The sequence below is a fragment of the Macrobrachium nipponense genome, chromosome 13 (assembly GCF_015104395.2).
Source record: "Macrobrachium nipponense isolate FS-2020 chromosome 13, ASM1510439v2, whole genome shotgun sequence".
NCBI classification, from domain to species: Eukaryota; Metazoa; Arthropoda; class Malacostraca; order Decapoda; family Palaemonidae; genus Macrobrachium; species Macrobrachium nipponense.
Genome location: NC_087206.1, coordinates 91,009,395 through 91,021,570, shown reverse-complemented (window position 1 = coordinate 91,021,570; position 12,176 = coordinate 91,009,395). Strand labels below are relative to the sequence as shown.

The 12,176-nt window shown below is 39.8% G+C and overlaps 1 protein-coding gene across 1 annotated transcript in view; it reads left to right on the top strand.

Moving 5' to 3' along the window:
• The window catches only part of LOC135225201 (calcium and integrin-binding protein 1-like), a 111,036-nt gene extending 102,916 nt beyond the window's left edge, over nt 1–8,120 (top strand). Inside the window, exon 6 of the mRNA XM_064264510.1 lies at nt 6,797–8,120. Within this exon, the coding sequence (XP_064120580.1) occupies nt 6,797–6,818 (22 nt within the window). The 3' untranslated portion in view covers nt 6,819–8,120. The remainder of the gene's footprint in view (nt 1–6,796) is intronic.
• The last annotated feature ends 4,056 nt before the right edge of the window (nt 8,121–12,176 follow it).

The following is a 12,176-nucleotide window of genomic DNA, read 5'->3' as shown; positions in this document are numbered from 1 at the left end:
CACTTCAGGACCCATGTGGACACGAAGTTTGCCGGTCCCATGCTCCATGCGCGACTCCGCACGGGGACATCCAGGTCTGGTACCACGAGACGTGTACCATCTGTTACGATCTGGTGAGCCCAGCTCTTGGTAGACGGGGTAAGTATTCCAACTCCGGTAACTGGTCCTCATTTGTTATAGTGCTTAAGTTTTTACATTAATCACTAACTTAAGATAAAATTCAGGGGGTCTTATAGCCCCTATAAAATTTTAAGTTAAGCTTTAAATTGATTTTAGTTTTAAGTTATTCTTAAAATCTAATCAATACCCTCTCTTCCTGGTCTCCGGCTGTGAGGGATACCGCACTGGCAACCCTGCGGGCCTGGGTCGGTCGGTTTTGGGAAGAACGCCGCCAAGGGTATGCCCTACATCCTTGAGAAAAGGTTGGCGGTACTAATCTTCCCCGGAGGCAAGGCTACAGGCTACGTCGACCCAGCAGAGGCGGCCCCGACTATCGCTTTCATCCAGCAACAGCTGACTGCCTCGTTGACGGACCAAGGCCAGGACATCTCCTCGGAAGTCGCGACGCTTGATATCAATGTGGAACCTATGGTAGGTGTAGACGACCTGTTGGTCGAGGTAGGTACGTTGGACACCCAAGGGATACCCTTGGGTGCAACTGGTTCTTCTACCCTGCAACCTCTCCATCCTTCCAAGGCTTTACAGGTAATGAACTATATACTTCTCCTGACGCTTCAGTTAGACCCAAGGTCAAGGGTCAAGCAGTGAAAACCTTGACGAAGACGTCGTCGTCGTCTAAGAAGACGGCTTCGGCGTCATCTTCTTCTCGTAAGTCTCCGGCTAGAAACCCCGGAGCAGAGAGATCTAAAGCTTCTGGGTCTGGCTCTAAGTCCTCGAGGAGTAGATCCTCCAGGGAGAGATCTCACACTCCAGCGGAGTCGTCAGTTCCGCTACCCTTGGTTCCGATTCAGAGCCACCCTTCCACCTCCGCAGCAGCTCCGGCTTGGGACTCCAACGCTGGTCTGTTACAACAAGTGGGCGATCTGGTTGGGTCTCTGAAAAATAGCATGGAACAAATGATCTCTCGGTTGTCTGATAGGATTACCTCTCAGGACAACATTATAGCCGGACTGAAGCCAAGCTCCTATAGCCTCCTCCTCCACCTTTCAACACAGGTGGAGCCCAGCTACCCCCAGATGACTCTCTACCTCCGTTCTCAATGAACAACCCTTGGAGAGTAGCGTCATACGCCCCCTTCCAGGACGGGTTATCTCTATCCCGGAATGTGGAACTCGGAAGGATTGAGGACTTCGAGTTTCTACCCGGAAGACCTTCAGCCTTCCGTTCATCGGCTACGCCAGGCTCACCGCCTCAGCCATGACTCGGGATGATAAAGTACCAAGGAGACAGTCCTCTATTCACGTGACCAGGCTCAGAGAGAATGGCTCAGGTGTCTAGAGGACATGGATTGTTCCAACACGAAAATCCAACCTTTTAAGAGTCCGTTTACGATCTTTACGATGGAAAAGAGGGTACCCCGATCCTTTCTTGGACAAAGATCGCCGACAATACTATTCCAGCAGCCCAGAAGGGGGATTCCATGCCTCAACTGAAGGAAGCAGATCCTACATCTCCTTTACTTCCTTCAGCCGGTGAATTTGTGGGAAGATTTACCTAACACCTTCTCAGCTGGCAAACTCAAACCAGACTGTGCTATGGAGCAGTTTGGTGAGAAGCTACCTAGGCTTCCAGATAGCCTTATTCAGGCAGAATTCGATGCCAAATCACGGTTAGCCAGGTCTATTAATTCCATGGCTATGACCGAGGTGGCTACCATTGCCTATGGGTCGGAGCCACTCTTCAAGCTTCTTACCAAATCTTTGACTCAAACGGTGCAGTCGGATATGTTTGAGTTCGCCACTGCCAGGGACGAATTGTAGGAAACATGTCCCTACAAAAGAAGCGACAATTCGACACGAGCCGAATAAGTTGCTTACGTCAAGCATCTGGGGGAGCAGACCTCTTCCCAGAAGCGATGGTGAAGGAGGTTCAGTCAGAGGCTACGAGATGAACCAGAGCCTTAAAAGGACCGTTGGGGTCTTTACGGCCAAAAGGACGACAGGATCAAGCCGGTAAGGGTAAGGCTCAAAGGAAACCTAGACGTTTCCAGCCCTACCAGAAGAAGCAGCCACGCTTTTCTCAGCAAGTTCCGGCTGTTCCCTTGATGCAAACAGCCCAACCTTCCACCTCAAAGGCTCAGTCGCGCAGCCGATTTATGTTATCTCCCTCAGCCTCAGCCCTCCACCTCTTACAGCCCTCTCTCCAGCCTACAACCAGGTCTTCGAGGGTCAAGGCTTCACAGAAGTATGACCGCTCGGGTAAGGGAGGCAGAGGTAAGCGATCCTTTCGTGGGAGAGGATCGGGAGGTGTCCCCTTTAATAGGGGAAAACATTTCAGGGGAGGCGAGGAGGCTACCAGAACCAATGAGGAACTTCAGGTAGGAGGGAGGCTGTTTCACTTTCGCCACTGTGGAACTTCAGCAAGTGGGCTCAGAGCATTGTGTCAAAACAGACCTGGGTTGGAGCTGTTAGCGAACCCACCCCCATCCAGACCTTTCCGCCAACTTCCTTCCAAGGAAATTGACGGAGTATGCGGAGGATCGCCTTCAGAAAGGAGCTATAGCGAGAGTCAAAAGGTTAAAATTTCAAGGACGCTTGTTCAGCGTGCCAAAGAAAGGCTCACAAAAAAGAAGGGTAATCTTAGACTTGTCCCGCTTAAACTTAGCCATTCGCTGCGACAAGTTCAAGATGCTCACGATCTCGCAGGTGCGGACCTTACTTCCCCGTGGGGCCGTCACCAAAAAAGCCACTCTCTATCGATCTTACCGACGCTTACTATCATATCCCTATTGCAAGACACTTCCGTCCGTATCTGGGCTTCAAGATAGGAGACCAGACATTCTCCTTCAAGGTAGTTCCTTTCGGGCTCAACGTAGCACCCAGGGTGTTTACGAAGCTGGCGGAAGTAGTAGTTCAACAACTAAGATCGCAAGGGGTTATGGTAGTAGCGTATCTCGACGATTGGTTGATCTGGGCTTCAACAGTCGAGGAATGCAACAGAGCAACACTGAAAGTGATTCAGTTCCCTGGAATTATCTAGGCTTCAAGTAAACAGGACAAGTCAAGACTCAATCCAGAGTCAAACTTTCAGTGGCTAGGCATTCAATGGAATCTATCCTCCCATACTCTGTCGATTCCATCAACCAAGAGGAAGGAAATAGCGAAGTCAGTCAAGCAATTTCTGAGTCACAACTGGCGTCAAGAAGAACTCAGGAAAGGATCCTGGGTTCACTCCAGTTTGCATCAGTGACGGAACATCCTAATGAAAGCCAAACTGAAAGACCTAACCAGAAATCTGGCGCTCACGAGCAAATGTCATGGTCCAGGGACAAATTATCCTCAGTCCCTCTGATTCTAAAGAATCGACTCCGGCCGTGGGCGAAAGTCAAGAACTTGTCGGTGTCAGTGCCCTTCAGTTTCCTCCACCAGGGATCACCATCCACACGGACGCTTCATTAAGCGGTGGGGAGGATATTCCCAGTTCAAGAAGGTTCAAGGAACGTGGTCACCTCAGTTCCGTCAGTTCCATATAAAACGTACTGGAAGCAATGGCAGTGTTCTTGACTCTAAAAAGGTTACGTCCGCCAAAGTGCTCCCACATAAAGCTAGTCCTGGACAGCACAGTGGTAGTACTTTGTATAAACAGAGGAGGCTCCAAAATTCACGTCATCTAAATCATGTCATGGTACCATCTTCTCCCTGGCGACAAGTTCAGTTGGCATCTCTCCTCCACCCATATAGCTGGAGTGAGAAACGTCATAGCAGATGCTCTATCCCGATCAGTACCTCTAGAGTCGGAATGGTCACTGGACAACAGTTCGTTCCAATGGATTCTTCAGAGAGTTCCAGGTCTACAGGTGGATCTCTTCGCATCTCAAGCGAACCACAAACTCCCATGTTATGTGGCCCCCAACCTGGACCCTCTGGCCTATGCCACGGACGCCCTGGCTCTAGACTGGAACAACTGGGAGAAGATTTATGTCTTTCCTCCAGTGAATCTTCTCATGAAGGTGTTAAACAAACTCAGGACATTCAAGGGTCAAGTGGCTCTAGTAGCCCCAGACTGGCCGAAGAGCAATTGGTACCCTCTAATTCTGGAACTGGGTCTTCGCCCTCTTCGGATCCCCAATCCCAGGCTCTCCCAGTCAGTAAAAACGAAGACTGTGTTCGCTTCCTCAGGGATTCTCAAAACCCTAACTTTATGGATTTCATGAAGTTTGCAGCGAAAAGGGACGCGAATATTGACCCGCAAAATATTCTCTTCTTGGAATCCGATAAAAGAGATTCAACTTTGAGACAGTATGATGCTGCTGTCAAAAAGTTAGCAACCTTCCTGAGAGAATCAGATATTAGGATCATGACAATCAATTCAGCTATATCCTTTTTCAGATCCTTATTTGAAAAAGGCTTAGCAGCTAGCACGATTACGACAAACAAGTCAGCCTTGAAAAAGATTTTTCAATTTGGTTTCAACATAGACTTGACAGATTCCTACTTCTCGTCTATTCCCAAGGCGTGTGCTAGACTTAGACCTTCTGTAAGGCCTACGTCAGTATCATGGTTCTTAAACGATGTTCTAAAGCTGGCTTCAGAAACCAATAATGACACATGCTCGTTTATAATGCTCTTAAGAAAAACTCTATTTTTATTAAGCTTGGCCTCAGGAGCTAGAATTTCAGAACTGTCGGCTTTATCCAGAGATCCGGATCATATCCAGTTCCTTCCCACAGGGGAAGTGCTACTTTCTCCGGAACGTAGCTTTATAGCTAAGAATGAAGATCCTTTGATGAGGTGGGAACCATGGAAGGTTCTACCCCTTCCACAAGATGTATCTCTTTGCACAGTTTCAACCTTACGAGCCTTTCTGTCTAGGACCTCCTCATCCTCATCGGGTCCTCTCTTTAAGAGAGAAAAAGTGGTACTTTTTATCTATTAAAGGCATCAGGCAACAATCCTGTACTTCATTAAACAAGCCAATCCTGACTCTTTCCAAAAGCACATGATGTCAGGGCAGTAGCCACCTCAATTAACTATTCCAACATATGAACTTCGATGAGTTGAAAAAGTATACTGGATGGAAATCACCGACAGTGTTCAAACGTCATTACTTAAAGTCCTTGGAAGCTCTGAAATTTTCAGCAGTAGCAGCGGGTAACATAGTTTCCCCTGACTCCACCTAACATTTAGTAGAAGAACCAGTCCTCCTTTCTACCTGCCTCACCCAACAGTTCGTCTATTCCTGCCTTGTTCATCTACGGTCACCTTGTGTCTTAGCTGCTTTGATGATGATGTAGTGGGTGTCCCTTATTTTTTGCTAGGGGCACTCACAATTGATTATGGATTTTTGATCTCTTGGATGTCATCCCCTTATTTTATGCTAGGGGATACATCTTATTTTGTAATGGTTACGGGTTTTGTATGTTAAGTTATATACATTCCTTTATATATTATTATTGTTGAGTTTGTTTTGTTCAACTTATTATGTTAATTGCTCTGGATTTCTGATACATAGCTTTACACAGATACCATTTTTGTACATATATGCCTTATTACCCCGTATATATGTAAATTACCTTAAGTTAAGAAATATTATTAGAATTAAGTGTAATTTAAGCAATATTTCTTTTTTGTATCATTGTGTATATGTATCCTTATTAGCAATTATATTCTTTCAATTTTATTTTACCTTTTATTTGAGACCTTCTTTTATTTTGTTGATTTTGTTTACAATCTTGTGCTATTTCTCTGGTACGATTTCGCGCAGCGACACGAGCTGAGCCCAGAAAAGGGATTTTGACGTAAGGAAAAATCTATTTCTGGGCGATTGGCTCGTGTCGCCAGCGAAATCCCACCCTACCCATCCCATCGCCCAAGATTGTCTGCTAACTTCAGGATGGCCACCAGAGGCGCAGCAGTCGGCAGCATGGGATGGAGTGTAGTAGTAGTAGTTGCTGCCCACTCTGTGGGTCGGCTCTCCTCTTGGAGGGATTTTGTAGTGGGAGAATTCTATTGGCATTTGGCTCGTGGTAGTGGTCTCACTCGCCATAGTGTTCATACCGACACCCTCTTGGAGGTGAGCGAGTCAGTTATACTGACCTTTTTTCTTTATTTATTTATTCTCTGGTATGTGTTAGTACATTTACCCTAGAAATAATAGATTAAAGGATATTTCGCTGGCGACACGAGCCAATCGCCCAGAAATAGATTTTTCCTTACGTCAAAATCCCTTTTTACTGCTTTTCTCAGAAATTTTCATCTGACACTTTTTGGTGTTCTATTTCGGGCACTTTTTCCTTATATATATATATATATAGTATATATATATATATATATAAATATATATACATACATACATACATACATCCTACATACATACTACTACATAATACATACATTACATACATCATACATACATATCATAATACATACATACATACATATATAGATATATATATATTATATATACATACATACATACAAATATATATATATATATATATATATTATATATTATACATACAACATACATACCATATATATTATAATATATATCTAATATATATTATTTTAGTATATATATATATATATATTATATTACATATATATATTGAAGTACGTAGTACAGTGTTCAGTTGTTGTTACTGTACTGATAGTAATATATGTATTTCTATTTTCAGCTCATTTAGGATTCGGCTGTGATGCAGGAGGGAGGGGAGTAGTCTACTTTTTTTGTTTAGATACTACAGTTTCTTAATTCCATCCTTGATGGACGTGGATAATTTTAGAAATATCTTCTTGTGTTCAAGCTGTGGAAAATGGGTTTTATTTGAATTAGCAGTTATTTTGCTCTGAAAATGTTTAGTTGTCCAGGTGTACTCTGTCATGTTGCATGTTCTTCTGATACCAAAGATGCATTCAGTATTATAGAAAAGTTTACTCAGAAATGTTTGCTTATACATTTAATGTTCTTAATATATATAATTAATAATTTATGTACAATTTCTTTAAGGATAATATACTTCCACCCATACTATGAAATTTGAAGCAGGTGATTGGGGTTTGCATTGTTCAGATCATTTTAATATTACTTAGTATTTGATGTTATGTGGTCCCTGATGTGCTCACCAAAACTATATTTATGTATCCTTACATTTTGTTAAAGTGTTTTTTGTGATCTGCAATGGAGCCTTTTGTGTCACAAAGTGATGGAGGTGATATACCAAAGATAGTATGAACATGCTATTTGTCCCTTGCACATTTATGCTCCTTTTATACGTGAGATTTAAGTTTGATTCGACTCCCCTTAACATTATTGGTGACAAGTAAATATTTATTTTACATCAAATTATGCTTTTGGCACATAATTTCATGTAACTGAGGTACATTCATTGAAAGTCTTTACAGTTATATCTGAAGGAATATTGGTAATTACCATAATTCATTTTGTCTTCCATCATTCAACTTTATTGTTTAAATCTCCAGGTTGTTTGACTTCGAAATTACCATTTTTCTGAGATATGGCAAATATGAAATTTTTGCTTACTTGAATTTTACTCATGATCAGACTAATTGTAGCTCAAGTTTTGGAAAATATATAAAATGTTGGATTTATATATTTGTAATTTCTGTAAAAATTTTAATTGGGTTTGGTACAGTATAAGGAAATTTGTTGGCAATTTTCTCTTACCACTTGTGCTCATAGTATTTCTGTTGTTCATCATAGAGCTAAGGAATTGCTAATTAAGCTAGAAATTTACTTTCAAATATTAGCTTTTCAACATTAACTGGATAGGACTGTACACAAATGTATTTTAAGAGTTCTCCATTAATCGGTGAATATTTTTTTATGCTTTTTATTTTGTTAAATATTTTATGTTAGGTTTGCAGCAATTATAGTAAAAATCTGCTTATTACAGGTTGTTGAAACTATCAGATACATTTATACCCTGTATTGTAATTTTACTTAAATATATTTAAAGCAATAAAGAATTGTCATGACTATTTCCCTCTCTTATTTAAGTGCCACTGCAAAATGAATGATTATAGTACTAACAAGTAGCAGAATCTTTGCATTGGAAATGTCTTGACTCTTACTTTGCTTTCAAACAGAATTATTTAAATTTCAATACACTCCCTGAACACCTGAATTAGCTTTGGTCACTGAACTACATCCCCACAAATTTTCCCACAAAGGGGGTATTTAACTGTCAGCGCTACCAACGCTGCTGGTAAAATTTGTCTACTGAGTAACCTGTGGTATCGTTCGCCGTGCATCAGGTGAACTTTTGGTCTTAGCCCGACCCCCATTAAATAGATTTGGTCTCTGGATACTAGATTACAACCTTGGCCTTTTATTAACATCTACGCTTCTGGTTTTTTCTATGTTTTGATCTGGATTTTGGAATTTCCCTCCTGGTTTTGACTTGGTTCGGTAATTGGACTCGAGATGGATAAGTTACACAAGGAAATGTCAGTCGAAGAGCTCTACTTCTACTTCGTCTATGGCTGCGACGTCCGAGCAATCTATTGGAGATGTCAGCGCTCATCGATCCTGCATGTCCTGCAAACAGAGGATGAGTACACTCAAACATGACCAACATTCTCTTTGTGTTACATGTAGGAAAGTTCAGTGTAGCATCAGCCAAAGATGTGAAGAATGTAGGGATATGTCAGTAGAGTAAATGGAAGATTACATTAAGCACAGGAAATCCTTAGCCTCCAAGAGTAAGTGTAGGTCAGGATCAACGGTGGAAGTACAGTCAGTTGATAAAGAAGCCTTAGAATCAGAGTTGTTTAGAAAGTTAGAGGAAAGGTTATCATCTACTATGAGATTCAGGGCCTCTGTAACACGGTTTTTTGGACTTTGCTCCTTATCAAAGCATCGGATGTAGCTGAAAGTTGACATATGTATATTTTACAACCACACACAAATTTTGTCAGCATTATCAATAACTTAAACCTGATGGTTTTAATTTTTATAGAGTAAAAATTGTCTAGCCGACGCCATGGCCAATGATTACGAGCCAAGAATCGAAAAACATTCATTACGTAAGCAAGGTAAACACCTTTTGACAAAATGTTGCCCCCGCCCATCCACCCGGCAGAAACTCATTCACCTTGTTCCTTCGGTTCTGAAACCCAAAGACTTTATGAATGGCGGAACGATACATAGATGTGGGTGGGGTATCTGTGCTAGTGTAGTAATACTACTGTAGCAGTAGTGCTGCAACCGTATAGCAGTAAATATAAACATGAATTAAAACATTTTAGGCCAACTTGCCTGGATCCTTCGAGGAGGCAGTTTAGCACTTCTTACAACTACTCGAGAGATGAGTTTTTATAGCCAGAAGTTAAAGTTTCTAATCCAACAGTGCCCATGATAGCCTTCAGTGTTATCCTGAATTATAACGAGGCCAAAGTGGGTGGAGCCTCATGAAGTCATCATTCTGACAATCATTATTGGTGAAGGTTTAAAGCCAAAATACGGTACCGGCTATTTTTTTTTTTTTTTTTTTTTTTTTTTTTTTTTTTTTTTTTGTTTTTTTTTTTTGGTTTTTTTTTTTTTTTTTTTTTTTTTTTGTAAATAGGTAGATAGCCAATAGATAAAAATTGCTTGACATTGGATATAGCAGTTATCAAATCAAGCTTGTCTACTATGTTTTTGAAAGTTACCAACTATTCCCTACATCTTGTCAATCTGATTGTGACCTATAAAGTAGACTGTACGTAATTTCTTAGGAAACTTATTTTGGGAGTTAGACTAATAATTGAAGTGTTTTTGCATTTATTAACATATTTTGTTGGTTTGTTCATTATGACAATTATCAGTGGAGAGGTTTCAGAGTTCATAAAGGTGTGCTGCTTTGCTTGTATTTAAATTTGTATGTCATTGTTGCCAGAGGTATAGCCTTCATTACGTATAGCCAATCATCCATCGAGAAAGAGGGAAGAAATGCTGTCATAAGTTACGGAACGAGTGCGTTCGAAACCTTTTCTCTGAGTAAGTTGGCCCGTCTTCAAAAAAAAAGTCACTTTTACATTATAAGTACCAAATTTATTCAACCTACGTAATGTAATGTAGAATATAGTCAAAATTTATGTGTGGATATAATGTGTATTCTGAATAAGCGTTATATTTATGAACTGCATAGATAAAAAGTTATTGCGAAAAAACCGTGTTACAGAGGCCCTGAATCTCACAGTACAGTGGTCCCCCCGTATTCGCGGACTCACACATTCGCGGATTTTTCTTTGGAACCTATCTAGAAATTATTCACGGACGGACTCGCCCATTCGCGGAATTTTCCGACAAAAATAATCACTAATTAGTGTATTTTGATGTTTATTTTCATGACTAAATACATTTTTATGATACAAAAATGATTTACTAATTTTCAAATATTAATTTTGATTAATACTGTATTAGTAAGTTTAATAAGTTTAAATGATATCACATAATAAAAATAATAATTCTCTCTCTCTCTCTCTCTCTCTCTCTCTCTCTCTCTCTCTCTCTCTCACTACAAAGATGTATGTTTTTTTGTATGATAAATAAGTGATTTACTATTTTCAAATATTAATATTAATTTATACAGCAATAATATCAATTCATTAAAGAAAATACCATAGTGAATTAGTAAGATTTTAGCTTATAAATTTAAAAAATTATGGAAGAATGAAGAAATCCCAGTCTTCTTCCTCTAACTCCAGGTACTAAAACTGTCAGATATACGTATCAAGTTAAGTGACAGGAGGGGGAAGGAGCTGTTTTGTTGCTGCCATCAAGTGCTCATGAAATTTCCCCCCCTCTCTCTCTCTCTCTCTCTCTCTCTCTCATTTACCGAGACTCGAGATTTTTTATAGTACTTGTACTATTTGTTTTTAATACTTTCAAATAATAATAATAATAATAACTGTTAATTACAAAATTCATATTATGTGATAGTATTTTAAAGAAATACAATACTAATCTATCCATGTCACTTTTAATTAAGGTTAACTCTCTCTCTCTCTTTTGCCACACAAGATAATAATGTGTCATAGTGGTAACTCCCTCCCTCTCTTTCGCTGGAAGCGTTATAAGTATTTTTTGAGAGAACAGAGAGAGATAATCTCTCTCTGTCTCTCTTTTACCGAGATGAAAGAATTTCTATGGTACTAGTATGTAAAATGTTTATTGATAATTTCAGTTATTTAATAATAATAATAATAATAAAACTGTAATTACAAAATTCATAATGGTAGTATTTTAAAGAGATGAAAATGACCTTTCCATTTCACTTGTAAGGATAACTCCTCTTTCTTACTGAGATGAGAGAATTTTTTATGGTAGATGCACGGGTTTATTTTATTTTCAAATAATAATAATAATAATAGAAGTAGTAATAATACGATAACTAATTTCAAATGAAAATTCTTCCCTTTGTCTTTTCCTGTATCAATTTCCCTACCTCAACTCCAGTGACGCTCGAGCTGGGAAAGTAACAATGCCATACAATGGTCAACGAATTTAATGGTTTTATGTAATCTCTCTCTCTCTCTCTCTCTCTCTCTTACTGAAATGAGATCATTTTCATGGACATGTATGTAATAAGTTTATCATTAATATTTTCCAAAATTCATATGCGAGTATTTTAAATACAATAATCATTCCATTTCTCTCTTTTAATACTGTAAGGACAACTCTCTCTCTCTCTCTCTCTCTCTCTCTCTCTCTCTCTCTCTCTCTCTCTCCACAAGATACTTGTCATAGTGGTAACTCTGTCCCTCTTGGCTGCAAGTGTTATAAGTACGTATCCTTTAAGGCTACTAGTATTTAGGATTACTTTGAAATTATATTAATACAATCTCTAAGATTAATACAGTAATATGATAATAATTTAAGGTAAATTTGATGCAGGATGTTACATAAGGTATACATTTGGTGTTTCTATTTCTTCCTTCTTTTATCTCTCGCTCTCAGCAAAAGAATTGATAGACAAACATAATTGCACAGTCCTCTCTTTCTCTCTTCTCTGGAGAAATAAATGTATTTATGGGAGGGGAAAAAAGTTCCTA